This window comes from Phalangium opilio, unplaced genomic scaffold, assembly GCF_054372755.1.
Source record: "Phalangium opilio isolate 3A_F unplaced genomic scaffold, DU_Popi_V2 ptg000329l_1, whole genome shotgun sequence".
Classification (NCBI taxonomy): Eukaryota; Metazoa; Arthropoda; class Arachnida; order Opiliones; family Phalangiidae; genus Phalangium; species Phalangium opilio.
Window position 1 is genome coordinate 12,749,990 of NW_028324226.1, and position 20,638 is coordinate 12,770,627.

General features: G+C 33.1%; 1 protein-coding gene across 1 annotated transcript; it reads left to right on the plus strand.

Annotated features, from left to right (window-relative positions):
- Nucleotides 1–16,400: 16,400 nt before the first annotated feature.
- Nucleotides 16,401–19,662, plus strand: LOC149610984 (uncharacterized). Its single transcript, XM_089858821.1, has 2 exons — nucleotides 16,401–19,206; nucleotides 19,580–19,662. The coding sequence occupies exons 1-2, from the start codon at nucleotides 16,401–16,403 to the stop codon at nucleotides 19,660–19,662; spliced, it is 2,889 nt and encodes a 962-aa protein (XP_089714947.1).
- The last annotated feature ends 976 nt before the right edge of the window (nucleotides 19,663–20,638 follow it).

The window sequence follows — 20,638 nt, forward strand, 5'->3', positions numbered from 1 at the left end:
CGAAACCACGAAGTTTTGTTTTTTTGCTTGGAACATGCAAAGACCTTTATAATTATCCGAACATTTGTGTCAAGGTCACATTATTTACATCCCCGTATCTCTGGTAGAACCAGAGTTACGAGCCTCCAGAATTTAGTCTAATGTATTTCCTATGGAGGGGTTTGTTTGTTTACGATTAGCTTAATTACTCGACTACTGTTTGTCGTAGCCCTAATTCTTAGTATGGCTAGATGGAGGACAAATTGGTCTATAACATACTCAAAGGACATCCCCGTATCTCCAGTAGTAACAGAGTTACGAGCCTGCAAAGTATAGTCTAATGCATTTTCTATGGAGGGGTTTGTTTGTTCACGTATTCCTTAATTACTTGACCCTGTTCCTTCGATTAAAAATAATAACATATCTTTAGTGTAGCGGTTATCGCATCCGCCTCACTCCCGGAAGGCCACAGGTTCGAGACCGCGAAGTTTTTTTTTTTTTTTGCTTGGAACATGCAAAGACCTTTATAATTATCCGAACATTTGTGTCAAGGTCACATTATTTACATCCCCGTATATCTGGTAGAACCAGAGTTACGAGCCTCCAGAATTTAGTCTAATGTATTTCCCATGGAGGGGTTTGTTTGTTTACGATTAGCTTAATTACTCGACTACTGTTTGTCGTAGCCCTAATTCTTAGTATGGCTAGATGAGGGACAAATTGGTCTATAACATACTCAAAGGACATCCCCGTATCTCCAGTAGAAACAGAGTTACGAGCCTGCAAAGTTTATTTTCAAAAATCAAAAGTAACCTTCTAACAATAAGTGAGACAAAAAATAAGTTGACGACGCTATTGAGGTAGCCTCAAGTTTAAAGTATCCTTGTATGGGGAGCAAAGAGTACTATAACATATCCAAAGGAGATCCCAGTATCTCTTGTAGAACAAGAGTTATGAGCCTCCAAAGTTTAGTGCAAAAATCATAAGTAACATAATAAAAATAAGTGAGACGATACCAAAGTTGACGAACATTTTGCTTACTATCTTGGACCCTGTTTGTCGTAGCTCAATGTTTTTAGTATGGTTAGATGGGGGACAAATTGGACTATAACATATCCTAAGGACATCCCGGTATCTCTAGTAGACACAGAGTTATGGGCCTGCAAAGTATAGTCTAATGCATTTCCTATGGACGGGTTGTTTGTTTACGTTTAGCTTAATTACTCGGCCCCTGTTTGTCATAGCTCATTGTTTTTAGTATGGTTAGATGGGGGACAAATTGGACTATAACATACTCATAGGACATCCCCGTATCTACAGTAGAAACAGATTTACGAGCCTGCAAAGTATAGTCTAATGCATTTTCTATGGAGGGGTTTGTTTGTTCACGTATTGCTTAATTACTTGACCCTGTTCTTTCGATTAAAAATAATAACATATCTTTAGTGTAGCGGTTATCGCATCCGCCTCACTCCCGGAAGGCCACAGGTTCGAAACCGCGAAGTTTTTTTTTTTTTGCTTGGAACATGCAAAGACCTTTATAATTATCCGAACATTTGTGTCAAGGTCACATTATTTACATCCCCGTATTCCTGGTAGAACCAGAGTTACGAGCCTCCAGAATTTAGTCTAATGTATTTCCCATGGAGGGGTTTGTTTGTTTACGATTAGCTTAATTACTCGACTACTGTTTGTCGTAGCCCTAATTCTTAGTATGGCTAGATGAGGGACAAATTGGTCTATAACATACTCAAAGGACATCCCCGTATCTCCAGTAGAAACAGAGTTACGAGCCTGCAAAGTTTATTTTCAAAAATCAAAAGTAACCTTCTAACAATAAGTGAGACAAAAAATAAGTTGACGACGCTATTGAGGTAGCCTCAAGTTTAAAGTATCCTTGTATGGGGAGCAAAGAGTACTATAACATATCCAAAGGAGATCCCAGTATCTCTTGTAGAACAAGAGTTATGAGCCTCCAAAGTTTAGTGCAAAAATCATAAGTAACATAATAAAAATAAGTGAAACGATACCAAAGTTGACGAACATTTTGCTTAATATCTCGGCCCCTGTTTGTCGTAGCTCAATGTTTTTAGTATGGTTAGATGGGGGACAAATTGGAATAAAACATACTCAAAGGACATCCCCGTATCTCCAGTAGAAACAGAGTTACGAGCCTGCAAAGTATAGTCTAATGCATTTCCTATGGAGGGGTTGTTTGTTTACGTTTAGCTTAATTACTCGGCCCCTGTTTGTCGTAGCCCAAAGTTTTTAGTATGGTTAGATGCGGGACAAATTGGACTATAACATATCCTAAGGACATCCCCGTATCTCTAGTAGACACAGAGTTATGGGCCTGCAAAGTATAGTCTAATGCATTTTCTATGGAGGGGTTTGTTTGTTCACGTATTGCTTAATTACTTGACCCTGTTCTTTCGATTAAAAATAATAACATATTTTTAGTGTAGCGGTTATCGCATCCGCCTCACTCCCGGAAGGTCACAGGTTCGAAACCGCGAAGTTTTTTTTTTTTTTTTTTTTTTGCTTGGAACATGCAAAGACCTTTATAATTATCCGAACATTTGTGTCAAGGTCACATTATTTACATCCCCGTATCTCTGGTAGAACCAGAGTTACGAGCCTCCAGAATTTAGTCTAATATATTTCCTATGGAGGGGTTTGTTTGTTTACGATTAGCTTAATTACTCGACTACTGTTTGTCGTAGCCCTAATTCTTAGTATGGCTAGATGGAAGACAAATTGGTCTATAACATACTCAAAGGACATCCCCGTATCTCCAGTAGAAACAGAGTTACGAGCCTGCAAAGTTTATTTTCAAAAATCAAAAGTAACCTTCTAACAATAAGTGAGACAAAAAGTAAGTTGACGACGATATTGCGGTAGCCTCAAGTTTAAAGTATCCTTGTATGGGGAGCAAAGAGTACTATAACATATCCAAAGGAGATCCCAGTATCTCTTGTAGAACAAGAGTTATGAGCCTCCAAAGTTTAGTGCAAAAATCATAAGTAACATAATAAAAATAAGTGAGACGATACCAAAGTTGACGAACCTTTTGCTTAATATCTCGGCCCCTGTTTGTCGTAGCTCAATGTTTTTAGTATGGTTAGATGGGGGACAATTTGGACTATAACATATCCTAAGGACATCCCCGTATCTCTAGTAGACACAGAGTTATGGGCCTGCAAAGTATAGTCTAATGCATTTCCTATGGACGGGTTGTTTGTTTACGTTTAGCTTAATTACTCGGCCCCTGTTTGTCGTAGCTCAATGATTTTAGTATGGTTAGATGGGGGACAAACTGGAATATAACATACTCAAAGGACATCGCCGTATCTACAGTAGAAACAGAGTTACGAGCCTGCAAAGTATAGCCTAATGCATTTTCTATGGAGGGGTTTGTTTGTTCACGTATTGCTTAATTACTTGACCCTGTTCTTTCGATCAAAAATAATAACATATTTTTAGTGTAGCTGTTATCGCATCCGCCTCACTCCCGGAAGGCCACAGGTTCGAAACCGCGAAGTTTTTTTTTTATAATTATCCGAACATTTGTGTCAAGGTCACATTATTTACATCCCCGTATCTCTGGTAGAACCAGAGTTACCAGCCTCCAGAATTTAGTCTAATGTATTTCCTATGGAGGGGTTTGTTCGTTTACGATTAGCTTAATTACTCGACTACTGTTTGTCGTAGCCCTAATTCTTAGTATGGCTAGATGGGGGACAAATTGGTCTATAACATACTCAAAGGACATCCCCGTATCTCCAGTAGAAACAGAGTTACGAGCCTGCAAAGTTTATTTTCAAAAATCAAAAGTAACCTTCTAACAATAAGTGAGACAAAAATTAAGTTGACGACGATATTGAGGTAGCCTCAAGTTTAAAGTATCCTTGTATGGGGAGCAAAGAGTACTATAACATATCCAAAGGAGATCCCAGTATCTCTTGTAGAACAAGAGTTATGAGCCTCCAAAGTTTAGTGCAAAAATCATAAGTAACATAATAAAAATAAGTGAGACGATACCAAAGTTGACGAACATTTTGCTTAATATCTCGGCCCCTGTTTGTCGTAGCTCAATGTTTTTAGTATGGTTAGATGGGGGACAATTTGGACTATAACATATACTAAGGACATCCTCGTATCTCTAGTAGACACAGAGTTATGGGCCTGCAAAGTATAGTCTAATGCATTTCCTATGGACGGGTTGTTTGTTTACGTTTAGCTTAATTACTCGGCCCCTGTTTGTCGTAGCCCTAATTCTTAGTATGGCTAGATGGGGGACAAATTGGTCTATAACATACTCAAAGGACATCCCCGTATCTACAGTAGAAACAGAGTTACGAGCCTGCAAAGTATAGTCTAATGCATTTTCTATGGAGGGGTTACATTTGCTTGAATTAAAGCAAAAAGTACAAAAATTATGGTTTCAGTGGTTAAATTTGAAAATAGTGAAGAAATACTCAAAATATGCTTTTCTGGCCGTGAAACGTCGATTTTGAAAATGTTATTAAAAATCGAGGTACATTTTTATTTATTGTTCAATCGAGATGAAATCACTTTTAAGGAGTATTTTATAGGGAATTAAGCTGAATTCGGTCAAAAATTGGTACTGAAAAAATGCATTCAAAAATGTACCGAAAAAATCGCATGTTTTTTTTCTTCAAGATACAAAATCCGTGACAACGATTTCTTGTTGAAAATTGAATTTTAACAGTTTTTTGAATGAATATCGTTACATTTGCTTGAATTAAAGCAAAAAGTACAAAAATTATTGTTTCAGTGGTTAAATTTGAAAATAGTGAAGAAATACTCAAAATATGCTTTTCTGGCCGTGAAACGTCGATTTTGAAAATGTTATTAAAAATCGAGGTACATTTTTATTTATTGTTCAATCGTGATGAAATAACTTTTAAGGAGTATTTTATAGGGAATTAAGCTGAATTCGGTCAAAAATTGGTCCAGAAAAAATGCATTCAAAAATGTACCGAAAAAATCGCATGATTTTTTCTTCAAGATACAAAATCCGTGACAACGATTTCTTATTGAAAATTGAATTTTTACAGTTTTTTGAATGAATATCGTTACATTTGCTTGAATTAAAGCAAAAAGTACAAAAATAACGGCTTCAGTGGTTATATTTGAAAATAGTTAAGAAATACTCAAAATATGCTTTTCTGGCCGTGAAACGTCCATTTTGAAAATGTTATTAAAAATCGAGGTACATTTTTATTTATTGTTCAATCGAGATGAAATCACTTTTAAGGAGTATTTTATAGAGAATTAAGCTGAATTCGGTCAAAAATTTGTCCAGAAAAAAATGCATTCAAAAACGTACCGAAAAAATCGCATGTTTTTTTCTTCAAGATACAAAATCCGTGACAACGATTTCTTGTTGAAAATTGAATTTTAACAGTTTTTTGAATGAATATCGTTACATTTGCTTGAATTAAAGCAAAAAGTACAAAAATTATGGTTTCAGTGGTTAAATTTGAAAATAATGAAGAAAAACTCGAAATATGCTTCTCTGTCCGTGAAACGTCGATTTTGAAAATGTTATTAAAAATCGAGGTACATTTTTATTTATTGTTCAATCGAGATGAAATCACTTTTAAGGAGCATTTTATAGGGAATTAAGCTGAGTTCGGGAAAAAATTTGTCCAGAAAAAAATGCATTCAAAAATGTACCGAAAAAATCGCATGTTTTTTTCTTCAAGATACAAAATCCGTGACTACGATTTCTTATTGAAAATTGAATTTTAACAGTTTTTTGATTGAATGTCGTTACATTTGCTTGAATTAAAGTAAAATGTACAAAAATAACGGCTTCAGTGGTTATATTTGAAACTAGTTAAGAAATACTCAAAATATGCTTTTCTGGCCGTGAAACGTCGATTTTGAAAATGTTATTAAAAATCGAGGTACATTTTTATTTATTGTTCAATCGAGATGAAATCACTTTTAAGGAGTATTTTATAGAGAATTAAGCTGAATTCGGTCAAAAATTTGTCCAGAAAAAAATGCATTCAAAAATGTACCGAAAAAATCGCATGTTTTTTTTCTTCAAGATACAAAACCCGTGACAACGATTTCTTGTTGAAAATTGAATTTTAACAGTTTTTTGAATGAATATCGTTACATTTGCTTGAATTAAAGCAAAAAGTACAAAAATTATGGTTTCAGTGGTTAAATTTGAAAATAATGAAGAAAAACTCGAAATATGCTTCTCTGGCCGTGAAACGTCGATTTTGAAAATGTTATTAAAAATCGAGGTACATTTTTATTTATTGTTCAATCGAGATGAAATCACTTTTAAGGAGTATTTTATAGGGAATTAAGCTGAATTCGGTAAAAAATTTGTCCAGAAAAAAATGCATTCAAAAATGTACCGAAAAAATCGCATGTTTTTTGCTTCAAGATACAAAACCCGTGACAACGATTTCTTGTTGAAAATTTAATTTTAACAGTTTTTTGAATGAATATCGTTACATTTTCTAGAATTAAAGCAAAAAGTACAAAAATTATGGTTTCAGTGGTTAAATTTGAAAATAGTGAAGAAATACTCAAAATATGCTTCTCTGGCCGTGAAACGTCGATTTTGAAAATGTTATTAAAAATCGAGGTACATTTTAATTTATTGTTCAATCGAGATGAAATCACTTTTAAGGAGCATTTTATAGGGAATTAAGCTGAATTCGGTAAAAAATTTGTCCAGAAAAAAATGCATTCCAAAATGTACCGAAAAAATCGCATGTTTTTTTCTTCAAGATACAAAATCCGTGACAACGATTTCTTGTTGAAAATTGAATTTTAACAGTTTTTTGAATGAATATCGTTACATTTGCTTGAATTAAAGCAAAAAGTACAAAAATTATGGTTTCAGTGGTTAAATTTGAAAATAATGAAGAAAAACTCGAAATATGCTTCTCTGGCCGTGAAACGTCGATTTTGAAAATGTTATTAAAAATCGAGGTACATTTTTATTTATTGTTCAATCGAGATGAAATCACTTTTAAGGAGTATTTTATAGGGAATTAAGCTGAATTCGGTAAAAAATTTGTCCAGAAAAAAATGCATTCAAAAATGTACCGAAAAAATCGCATGTTTTTTGCTTCAAGATACAAAACCCGTGACAACGATTTCTTGTTGAAAATTTAATTTTAACAGTTTTTTGAATGAATATCGTTACATTTTCTAGAATTAAAGCAAAAAGTACAAAAATTATGGTTTCAGTGGTTAAATTTGAAAATAGTGAAGAAATACTCAAAATATGCTTCTCTGGCCGTGAAACGTCGATTTTGAAAATGTTATTAAAAATCGAGGTACATTTTTATTTATTGTTCAATCGAGATGAAATCACTTTTAAGGAGCATTTTATAGGGAATTAAGCTGAATTCGGTAAAAAATTTGTCCAGAAAAAATGCATTCAAAAATGTACCGAAAAAATCGCATGTTTTTTTCTTCAAGATACAAAATCCGTGACTACGATTTCTTATTGAAAATTGAATTTTAACAGTTTTTTGATTGAATGTCGTTACATTTGCTTGAATTAAAGTAAAATGTACAAAAATAACGGCTTCAGTGGTTATATTTGAAACTAGTTAAGAAATACTCAAAATATGCTTTTCTGGCCGTGAAACATCGATTTTGAAAATGTTATTAAAAATCGAGGTACATTTTTATTTATTGTTCAATCGAGATGAAATCACTTTTAAGGAGTATTTTATAGGGAATTAAGCTGAATTCGGTAAAAAATTTGTCCAGATAAAAATGCATTCAAAAATGTACCGAAAAAATCGCATGTTTTTTGCTTCAAGATACAAAACCCGTGACAACGATTTCTTGTTGAAAATTGAATTTTAACAGTTTTTTGAATGAATATCGTTACATTTTCTAGAATTAAAGCAAAAAGTACAAAAATTATGGTTTCAGTGGTTAAATTTGAAAATAATGAAGAAATACTCAAAATATGCTTCTCTGGCCGTGAAACGTCGATTTTGAAAATGTTATTAAAAATCGAGGTACATTTTTATTTATTGTTCAATCGAGATGAAATCACTTTTAAGGAGCATTTTATAGGGAATTAAGCTGAATTCGGTAAAAAATTTGTCCAGAAAAAAATGCATTCAAAAATGTACCGAAAAAATCGCATGTTTTTTTCTTCAAGATACAAAATCCGTGACTACGATTTCTTATTGAAAATTGAATTTTAACAGTTTTTTGATTGAATGTCGTTACATTTGCTTGAATTAAAGTAAAATGTACAAAAATAACGGCTTCAGTGGTTATATTTGAAACTAGTTAAGAAATACTCAAAATATGCTTTTCTGGCCGTGAAACGTCGATTTTGAAAATGTTATTAAAAATCGAGGTACATTTTTATTTATTGTTCAATCGAGATGAAATCACTTTTAAGGAGCATTTTATAGGGAATTAAGCTGAATTCGGTAAAAAATTTGTCCAGAAAAAAATGCATTCAAAAATGTACCGAAAAAATCGCATGTTTTTTGCTTCAAGATACAAAACCCGTGACAACGATTTCTTGTTGAAAATTGAATTTTAACAGTTTTTTGAATGAATATCGTTACATTTTCTAGAATTAAAGCAAAAAGTACAAAAATTATGGTTTCAGTGGTTAAATTTGAAAATAGTGAAGAAATACTCAAAATATGCTTCTCTGGCCGTGAAACGTCGATTTTGAAAATGTTATTAAAAATCGAGGTACATTTTTATTTATTGTTCAATCGAGATGAAATCACTTTTAAGGAGCATTTTATAGGGAATTAAGCTGAATTCGGTAAAAAATTTGTCCAGAAAAAAATGCATTCAAAAATGTACCGAAAAAATCGCATGTTTTTTTCTTCAAGATACAAAATCCGTGACTACGATTTCTTATTGAAAATTGAATTTTAACAGTTTTTTGATTGAATGTCGTTACATTTGCTTGAATTAAAGTAAAATGTACAAAAATAACGGCTTCAGTGGTTATATTTGAAACTAGTTAAGAAATACTCAAAATATGCTTTTCTGGCCGTGAAACATCGATTTTGAAAATGTTATTAAAAATCGAGGTACATTTTTATTTATTGTTCAATCGAGATGAAATCACTTTTAAGGAGTATTTTATAGGGAATTAAGCTGAATTCGGTAAAAAATTTGTCCAGATAAAAATGCATTCAAAAATGTACCGAAAAAATCGCATGTTTTTTGCTTCAAGATACAAAACCCGTGACAACGATTTCTTGTTGAAAATTGAATTTTAACAGTTTTTTGAATGAATATCGTTACATTTTCTAGAATTAAAGCAAAAAGTACAAAAATTTTGGTTTCAGTGGTTAAATTTGAAAATAATGAAGAAATACTCAAAATATGCTTCTCTGGCCGTGAAACGTCGATTTTGAAAATGTTATTAAAAATCGAGGTACATTTTTATTTATTGTTCAATCGAGATGAAATCACTTTTAAGGAGCATTTTATAGGGAATTAAGCTGAATTCGGTAAAAAATTTGTCCAGAAAAAAATGCATTCAAAAATGTACCGAAAAAATCGCATGTTTTTTTCTTCAAGATACAAAATCCGTGACTACGATTTCTTATTGAAAATTGAATTTTAACAGTTTTTTGATTGAATGTCGTTACATTTGCTTGAATTAAAGTAAAATGTACAAAAATAACGGCTTCAGTGGTTATATTTGAAACTAGTTAAGAAATACTCAAAATATGCTTTTCTGGCCGTGAAACGTCGATTTTGAAAATGTTATTAAAAATCGAGGTACATTTTTATTTATTGTTCAATCGAGATGAAATCACATTTAAGGAGTATTTTATAGAGAATTAAGCTGAATTCGGTCAAAAATTTGTCCAGAAAAAAATGCATTCAAAAATGTACCGAAAAAATCGCATGTTTTTTTTCTTCAAGATACAAAACCCGTGACAACGATTTCTTGTTGAAAATTGAATTTTAACAGTTTTTTGAATGAATATCGTTACATTTGCTTGAATTAAAGCAAAAAGTACAAAAATTATGGTTTCAGTGGTTAAATTTGAAAATAATGAAGAAAAACTCGAAATATGCTTCTCTGGCCGTGAAACGTCGATTTTGAAAATGTTATTAAAAATCGAGGTACATTTTTATTTATTGTTCAATCGAGATGAAATCACTTTTAAGGAGTATTTTATAGGGAATTAAGCTGAATTCGGTAAAAAATTTGTCCAGAAAAAAATGCATTCAAAAATGTACCGAAAAAATCGCATGTTTTTTGCTTCAAGATACAAAACCCGTGACAACGATTTCTTGTTGAAAATTTAATTTTAACAGTTTTTTGAATGAATATCGTTACATTTTCTAGAATTAAAGCAAAAAGTACAAAAATTATGGTTTCAGTGGTTAAATTTGAAAATAGTGAAGAAATACTCAAAATATGCTTCTCTGGCCGTGAAACGTCGATTTTGAAAATGTTATTAAAAATCGAGGTACATTTTAATTTATTGTTCAATCGAGATGAAATCACTTTTAAGGAGCATTTTATAGGGAATTAAGCTGAATTCGGTAAAAAATTTGTCCAGAAAAAAATGCATTCCAAAATGTACCGAAAAAATCGCATGTTTTTTTCTTCAAGATACAAAACCCGTGACAACGATTTCTTGTTGAAAATTGAATTTTAACAGTTTTTTGAATGAATATCGTTACATTTTCTAGAATTAAAGCAAAAAGTACAAAAATTATGGTTTCAGTGGTTAAATTTGAAAATAATGAAGAAATACTCAAAATATGCTTCTCTGGCCGTGAAACGTCGATTTTGAAAATGTTATTAAAAATCGAGGTACATTTTTATTTATTGTTCAATCGAGATGAAATCACTTTTAAGGAGCATTTTATAGGGAATTAAGCTGAATTCGGTAAAAAATTTGTCCAGAAAAAAATGCATTCAAAAATGTACCGAAAAAATCGCATGTTTTTTTCTTCAAGATACAAAATCCGTGACTACGATTTCTTATTGAAAATTGAATTTTAACAGTTTTTTGATTGAATGTCGTTACATTTGCTTGAATTAAAGTAAAATGTACAAAAATAACGGCTTCAGTGGTTATATTTGAAACTAGTTAAGAAATACTCAAAATATGCTTTTCTGGCCGTGAAACGTCGATTTTGAAAATGTTATTAAAAATCGAGGTACATTTTTATTTATTGTTCAATCGAGATGAAATCACTTTTAAGGAGCATTTTATAGGGAATTAAGCTGAATTCGGTAAAAAATTTGTCCAGAAAAAAATGCATTCAAAAATGTACCGAAAAAATCGCATGTTTTTTGCTTCAAGATACAAAACCCGTGACAACGATTTCTTGTTGAAAATTGAATTTTAACAGTTTTTTGAATGAATATCGTTACATTTTCTAGAATTAAAGCAAAAAGTACAAAAATTATGGTTTCAGTGGTTAAATTTGAAAATAGTGAAGAAATACTCAAAATATGCTTCTCTGGCCGTGAAACGTCGATTTTGAAAATGTTATTAAAAATCGAGGTACATTTTTATTTATTGTTCAATCGAGATGAAATCACTTTTAAGGAGCATTTTATAGGGAATTAAGCTGAATTCGGTAAAAAATTTGTCCAGAAAAAAATGCATTCAAAAATGTACCGAAAAAATCGCATGTTTTTTTCTTCAAGATACAAAATCCGTGACTACGATTTCTTATTGAAAATTGAATTTTAACAGTTTTTTGATTGAATGTCGTTACATTTGCTTGAATTAAAGTAAAATGTACAAAAATAACGGCTTCAGTGGTTATATTTGAAACTAGTTAAGAAATACTCAAAATATGCTTTTCTGGCCGTGAAACATCGATTTTGAAAATGTTATTAAAAATCGAGGTACATTTTTATTTATTGTTCAATCGAGATGAAATCACTTTTAAGGAGTATTTTATAGGGAATTAAGCTGAATTCGGTAAAAAATTTGTCCAGATAAAAATGCATTCAAAAATGTACCGAAAAAATCGCATGTTTTTTGCTTCAAGATACAAAACCCGTGACAACGATTTCTTGTTGAAAATTGAATTTTAACAGTTTTTTGAATGAATATCGTTACATTTTCTAGAATTAAAGCAAAAAGTACAAAAATTTTGGTTTCAGTGGTTAAATTTGAAAATAATGAAGAAATACTCAAAATATGCTTCTCTGGCCGTGAAACGTCGATTTTGAAAATGTTATTAAAAATCGAGGTACATTTTTATTTATTGTTCAATCGAGATGAAATCACTTTTAAGGAGCATTTTATAGGGAATTAAGCTGAATTCGGTAAAAAATTTGTCCAGAAAAAAATGCATTCAAAAATGTACCGAAAAAATCGCATGTTTTTTTCTTCAAGATACAAAATCCGTGACTACGATTTCTTATTGAAAATTGAATTTTAACAGTTTTTTGATTGAATGTCGTTACATTTGCTTGAATTAAAGTAAAATGTACAAAAATAACGGCTTCAGTGGTTATATTTGAAACTAGTTAAGAAATACTCAAAATATGCTTTTCTGGCCGTGAAACGTCGATTTTGAAAATGTTATTAAAAATCGAGGTACATTTTTATTTATTGTTCAATCGAGATGAAATCACTTTTAAGGAGCATTTTATAGGGAATTAAGCTGAATTCGGTAAAAAATTTGTCCAGAAAAAAATGCATTCAAAAATGTACCGAAAAAATCGCATGTTTTTTTCTTCAAGATACAAAATCCGTGACTACGATTTCTTATTGAAAATTGAATTTTAACAGTTTTTTGATTGAATGTCGTTACATTTGCTTGAATTAAAGTAAAATGTACAAAAATAACGGCTTCAGTGGTTATATTTGAAACTAGTTAAGAAATACTCAAAATATGCTTTTCTGGCCGTGAAACGTCGATTTTGAAAATGTTATTAAAAATCGAGGTACATTTTTATTTATTGTTCAATCGAGATGAAATCACTTTTAAGGAGTATTTTATAGAGAATTAAGCTGAATTCGGTCAAAAATTTGTCCAGAAAAAAATGCATTCAAAAATGTACCGAAAAAATCGCATGTTTTTTTTCTTCAAGATACAAAACCCGTGACAACGATTTCTTGTTGAAAATTGAATTTTAACAGTTTTTTGAATGAATATCGTTACATTTGCTTGAATTAAAGCAAAAAGTACAAAAATTATGGTTTCAGTGGTTAAATTTGAAAATAATGAAGAAAAACTCGAAATATGCTTCTCTGGCCGTGAAACGTCGATTTTGAAAATGTTATTAAAAATCGAGGTACATTTTTATTTATTGTTCAATCGAGATGAAATCACTTTTAAGGAGTATTTTATAGGGAATTAAGCTGAATTCGGTAAAAAATTTGTCCAGAAAAAAATGCATTCAAAAATGTACCGAAAAAATCGCATGTTTTTTGCTTCAAGATACAAAACCCGTGACAACGATTTCTTGTTGAAAATTTAATTTTAACAGTTTTTTGAATGAATATCGTTACATTTTCTAGAATTAAAGCAAAAAGTACAAAAATTATGGTTTCAGTGGTTAAATTTGAAAATAGTGAAGAAATACTCAAAATATGCTTCTCTGGCCGTGAAACGTCGATTTTGAAAATGTTATTAAAAATCGAGGTACATTTTTATTTATTGTTCAATCGAGATGAAATCACTTTTAAGGAGCATTTTATAGGGAATTAAGCTGAATTCGGTAAAAAATTTGTCCAGAAAAAAATGCATTCAAAAATGTACCGAAAAAATCGCATGTTTTTTTCTTCAAGATACAAAATCCGTGACAACGATTTCTTGTTGAAAATTGAATTTTAACAGTTTTTTGAATGAATATCGTTACATTTGCTTGAATTAAAGCAAAAAGTACAAAAATTATGGTTTCAGTGGTTAAATTTGAAAATAATGAAGAAAAACTCGAAATATGCTTCTCTGGCCGTGAAACGTCGATTTTGAAAATGTTATTAAAAATCGAGGTACATTTTTATTTATTGTTCAATCGAGATGAAATCACTTTTAAGGAGTATTTTATAGGGAATTAAGCTGAATTCGGTAAAAAATTTGTCCAGATAAAAATGCATTCAAAAATGTACCGAAAAAATCGCATGTTTTTTGCTTCAAGATACAAAACCCGTGACAACGATTTCTTGTTGAAAATTTAATTTTAACAGTTTTTTGAATGAATATCGTTACATTTTCTAGAATTAAAGCAAAAAGTACAAAAATTATGGTTTCAGTGGTTAAATTTGAAAATAATGAAGAAATACTCAAAATATGCTTCTCTGGCCGTGAAACGTCGATTTTGAAAATGTTATTAAAAATCGAGGTACATTTTTATTTATTGTTCAATCGAGATGAAATCACTTTTAAGGAGCATTTTATAGGGAATTAAGCTGAATTCGGTAAAAAATTTGTCCAGAAAAAAATGCATTCAAAAATGTACCGAAAAAATCGCATGTTTTTTTCTTCAAGATACAAAATCCGTGACTACGATTTCTTATTGAAAATTGAATTTTAACAGTTTTTTGATTGAATGTCGTTACATTTGCTTGAATTAAAGTAAAATGTACAAAAATAGCGGCTTCAGTGGTTATATTTGAAACTAGTTAAGAAATACTCAAAATATGCTTTTCTGGCCGTGAAACGTCGATTTTGAAAATGTTATTAAAAATCGAGGTACATTTTTATTTATTGTTCAATCGAGATGAAATCACTTTTAAGGAGCATTTTATAGGGAATTAAGCTGAATTCGGTAAAAAATTTGTCCAGAAAAAAATGCATTCAAAAATGTACCGAAAAAATCGCATGTTTTTTTCTTCAAGATACAAAATCCGTGACTACGATTTCTTATTGAAAATTGAATTTTAACAGTTTTTTGATTGAATGTCGTTACATTTGCTTGAATTAAAGTAAAATGTACAAAAATAACGGCTTCAGTGGTTATATTTGAAACTAGTTAAGAAATACTCAAAATATGCTTTTCTGGCCGTGAAACGTCGATTTTGAAAATGTTATTAAAAATCGAGGTACATTTTTATTTATTGTTCAATCGAGATGAAATCACTTTTAAGGAGTATTTTATAGAGAATTAAGCTGAATTCGGTCAAAAATTTGTCCAGAAAAAAATGCATTCAAAAATGTACCGAAAAAATTGCATGTTTTTTTTCTTCAAGATACAAAACCCGTGACAACGATTTCTTGTTGAAAATTGAATTTTAACAGTTTTTTGAATGAATATCGTTACATTTGCTTGAATTAAAGCAAAAAGTACAAAAATTATGGTTTCAGTGGTTAAATTTGAAAATAATGAAGAAAAACTCGAAATATGCTTCTCTGGCCGTGAAACGTCGATTTTGAAAATGTTATTAAAAATCGAGGTACATTTTTATTTATTGTTCAATCGAGATGAAATCACTTTTAAGGAGTATTTTATAGGGAATTAAGCTGAATTCTATAAAAAATTTGTCCAGAAAAAAATGCATTCAAAAATGTACCGAAAAAATCGCATGTTTTTTGCTTCAAGATACAAAACCCGTGACAACGATTTCTTGTTGAAAATTTAATTTTAACAGTTTTTTGAATGAATATCGTTACATTTTCTAGAATTAAAGCAAAAAGTACAAAAATTATGGTTTCAGTGGTTAAATTTGAAAATAGTGAAGAAATACTCAAAATATGCTTCTCTGGCCGTGAAACGTCGATTTTGAAAATGTTATTAAAAATCGAGGTACATTTTTATTTATTGTTCAATCGAGATGAAATCACTTTTAAGGAGCATTTTATAGGGAATTAAGCTGAATTCGGTAAAAAATTTGTCCAGAAAAAAATGCATTCAAAAATGTACCGAAAAAATCGCATGTTTTTTTCTTCAAGATACAAAATCCGTGACTACGATTTCTTATTGAAAATTGAATTTTAACAGTTTTTTGATTGAATGTCGTTACATTTGCTTGAATTAAAGTAAAATGTACAAAAATAACGGCTTCAGTGGTTATATTTGAAAATAGTTAAGAAATACTCAAAATATGCTTTTCTGGCCGTGAAACGTCGATTTTGAAAATGTTACTAAAAATCGAGGTACATTTTTATTTATTGTTCAATCGAGATGAAATCACTTTTAAGGAGTATTTTATAGAGAATTAAGCTGAATTCGGTCAAAAATTTGTCCAGAAAAAAATGCATTCAAAAACGTACCGAAAAAATCGCATGTTTTTTTCTTCAAGATACAAAATCCGTGACAACGATTTCTTGTTGAAAATTGAATTTTAACAGTTTTTTGAATGAATATCGTTACATTTGCTTGAATTAAAGCAAAAAGTACAAAAATTATGGTTTCAGTGGTTAAATTTGAAAATAATGAAGAAAAACTCAAAATATGCTTCTCTGGCCGTGAAACGTCGATTTTGAAAATGTTAAAGCCTCGAATAGCGTTTACTGCAGACATAGCGAAGGCGTTTCTGCAAATATCCTTGAATACTAATGATCGAGACGCTCTGCGTTTTCTGTGGAGGGACGGATCACCGGAAGATATTTCACAGCCCTTCGACGAATATCGGATAACTCGAGTTGCTTTTGGAGTCACTTCGAGTCCATTCCTTTTAACCGCGACGATCAGGCATCACCTAGATCAGAATCAAAAGGAAAATCATGTCATCTGCGAAGCTATTCGAGAGGGACTGTACATAGATGATCTAGCGTCTGGAGCCGATGACGTAAAAGAAGCTTTTGATTTATCAATAGGATGCAAAGAAGTCATGAGCAGAGCGGGAATGAATTTGCGAAAATGGAAAACAAATTCAAGAGAACTAAGAGAAAAATGGAATGAAAATATGGGAAAGTCAGAGGATTTCCTACTAACAGACCCCAGAAATCCGGATTCAACCATCTTAGGCATAAAATGGAAACCAGAAAAGGATTGTTTGGCATTTGACATGACAGGTCTGTTGGAATTTCTGGTCGAGAAAAAATGCACCAAAAGATTCATTTTACAAGCAGTAGCCAGGATATTCGATCCTCTGGGCCTACTAGCACCCTTCACGGTTCGAGGAAAATTTCTATTCCAAGAACTTTGGCAGAGAGGTGTTGATTGGGACGATCAATTAGACGATGAATTGGTAAAAATCTTTGAAAACTGGTGTCAAGAAGTACCGCACCTTGGAAAGATTGAAATCCCAAGGCACTATTTCCAAGAAAGGAGCGAAGGTTCTACCATACCGTACAAGGAACTCGTTTGTTTTTGTGACGCAAGCGAAAAGGGATACGCTGCTGTGGTGTATTTACGGTACAAGACATCGGAAGGGAAGATCGGAACTACTCTAGTGGCAGCTAAAAGCCGAGTAGCGCCTCTGAAGAAAACCAGTTCAAAAAATAAGAAAATCACGACCACGAAGATCACACTGCCGAAACTAGAATTAACGGCAGCCCTACTAGGAGCACGGCTAGTAAAATACTTGCTAGAGAAAGATTTTACAAGGGAAAATCCCAAATTGTCAATGTGGACGGACAGCACCATAGCTCTGGGATGGATCAAACATTCACCAAACAAGTATTTACCCTACGTCAGCAACAGAGTAAGCGAAATCCAGAGTCTAACGGACCCGACTACTTGGCACTACTGTCGAGGGGTTAACAACCCCGCTGATTTACCTACGAGGGGAAGAAAAGCAGAAGAGCTTCTCACTCTCAAGTTATGGTGGGAAGGGCCACCATTTTTAAGAATGGAGGAAAAAGATTGGATTAAAGAGAATCCAAGCCCGGGAATTTACCCAAAGGCTTGCGATGAAGAACTTAGACCGGCGTTTAAGGATACATACCAAGGAGCCTGTATAAGCGGAAAGGAACCTGAACCCCTCCTCGACCTAGAAAAGTTCAGCACTCTAAAGAAAGTACTACGGGTAATGGCCTGGGTACACAGATTCGTTGGAAACGTCAGAGCGAGAGTGTCAAAGAAGAAAGAGGAGTGGAAAGGGGGACCCTTGGATGCTGAGGAAATAAACAAAGCCGAGAGGATAGTCATCCAGCAAGAACAGAAAAGAGATTATGGAAACGAAATCTCAAAAATTAAGAATAGACAAGAAATTTCGAAGGAATCGAAACTATATCTACTAGACCCGTTCCTAGATGAAAATGGACTACTCAGCGTTGGAGGTAGATTAGAAAAGTCGAAATTCACGTATAGAGAAAAGCACCCCTGGATATTGGACCCGACAAATCAACTATCTCGTTTAGTCGCAGATTCCTGCCACCTAAAAACAATGCACGGAGGTCAAGGAATGACAATGACGCATCTGAGGGAAAGATTTTGGATCCCCAGAGCACGCCAATTGATAAAATCAAGAATCAATTCTTGTTTAATCTGTCGAAGATTATCGGCCAAGCCAGGGAAACAGATTGAAGCACCGCTTCCGGCGGACCGGATTAGAAAAGCCAAACCGTTTGAAATAACCGGGGTGGATTTTGCTGGACCACTACATACTAAAACCGGCAAAACCACAACTGAAAAATCTTATATAGCTCTCTTCACCTGCGCCGTCACGAGAGCGACGCATTTAGAATTGGTACCAAGCTTGACCACGGAAAGGTTTCTCCAGGCTTTTCGGCAGTTTGCCGCCCGACGGGGAATACCATCAACGATCTATAGCGACAACGCGCTCACGTTTAAGAAAGCCTCCGAAGACTTAAAGATAATTTGGAAAACCATCCGAGATCGGGATGTAATGAACTACTTTTCGGAAGCCAGGATAACGTGGAAGTTTATCGTTGAACGAGGAGCGTGGTGGGGAGGATGGTACGAGAGGATGGTGGGGCTAACAAAGATAGCTCTAAGGAAGGTTTTAGGTAAAGCCAAACTAGACAAGGAGGAGATGAGGACTCTACTGGCAGAAGTGGAGGCGATTCTGAATTCGAGGCCTCTCACGTTCACCTACAACGAGAAGGACGAGCCCTCTCCTTTAACCCCAGGACATTTTCTAATCGGAGATCGACTGACGTCACTACCGTCGAGAAAATTCCCGACCAGCGTAGTCGTCCCGTCAACTAAGAAAGAGTTGACTAATCGCTTAAAGTATCAACAGGTGCTTCTGGAAAGAATCTGGCAAAGATGGAACAAGGAGTACCTTCTGGAGCTTCGCACTAGTAACGAGAGGAAGCCAGCTTCTAAGGGGACCGAATACCAGATCGACGACCTGGTGATGGTTCAGGAGGACCGTACCCCGCGTATGTTGTGGAAAACTGGACTGATAGCCGAATTATTTAAAGGACGCGACGGAATTACAAGATCGTGTAGGGTTAGATTACCTAACGGAACATTTTTGAAACGCCCTATACAGTTGCTCTACAAATTAGAAGTTTTAAATTAGAATCCATTTGTATTGCATGTTGTGTTTTATTCTGTATCATTTTATTGGATTGTTTGAATTTACTTGTATTGGTATTAAGGGATTAATTTGAATTTAAAGATGAACTTCTAAAAGTTCATGGGGGGAGCGTGACGTAAATCGTAAATTGAACTGAGATACTTAGCTTTAAAATGCCAATATTCATGGATAGGGAGAACTTATTCCTAAGGGGATAAGTTTTCTTGGTTAAGGGTTAAGACCACCGGCATGGACCGCTCCTAGTTTTGGAGGTTCGCCCCCTCTGTTGACGATTCCTCGATTCGGGGGATTATAAGATACCGAGCGAGGTTGGGAGTAAAAAAAGGGGGGTTTCATTTTGAGTTTTTTGGGTACTTTTTCAATAAGAAAAGATCACTCTCCATATATTTTTCGGGATGTAAAGACGTGTTGGTCGGAGTGACCGTTTTTTGTATTAAAGTTCATGATAATTTTGTGTTTTTCGCTAACCCTTGGACTGAACCATTATTTCGCCTACGAGATTTAAAGGTTTTAAAACTATTCTGTGACACTACTGCTTGCGAACCATAGAAACGCCATGGCAGAACCGTTTGACCATTGTCTCTCGTACCGTTGCTATAGACCCTTTTTACGTAAAAAAGAGATGTCAATCCTTAGTATCGGGACATATGGGAGGGGGGGGGGGTTTCACCCCTCGCCGTCTCTGCTCTATTTATGATCTTTCCATCGACTCGACTCACTCGAGCGAGATGGAAGGCAAAGTTTTACCCCCGTGTCTTTCCATGTCGAAGTGGTCTATTAACATAAGTCAGTTTAACCAAGAGTAAAAATCATAACGTCCATGTTGAATGTGCTGCCATTGTTGAAATTTGCACTAAAATTAACAAAAGGTTTCACTATGGAGCGTTCAGGGCATGAACGGGGATATGTTAGCAACCTATTAACGACACAATGTCATACACGTACTCTCTTAAAAGTGATAATAAATGTAGTTATAAAATGTTTTCGGGGAATGGAATTGTGCTCGAAAACCCGAGATAAGTAAATTTTTAAAATTATTGAGAGGGAAAAAATTTACTACCAGTAAAGTAAGTTTATTCAATGGAATAGGGTGATGGAACATACTTTCTTAAGCATGTAAGTTTTAATTAAAAAAAAGTTTCAATATCTGCGCATTCAGTCAAGTGATTAACCTTAATCTTATCGATACTTTTTAGGTCTTGGTTAAATCCAAGACGCGTTTTGATTAATCTTCTTTTTGTTATTGTTTTAAAAAGATGAAGGTTAATTTG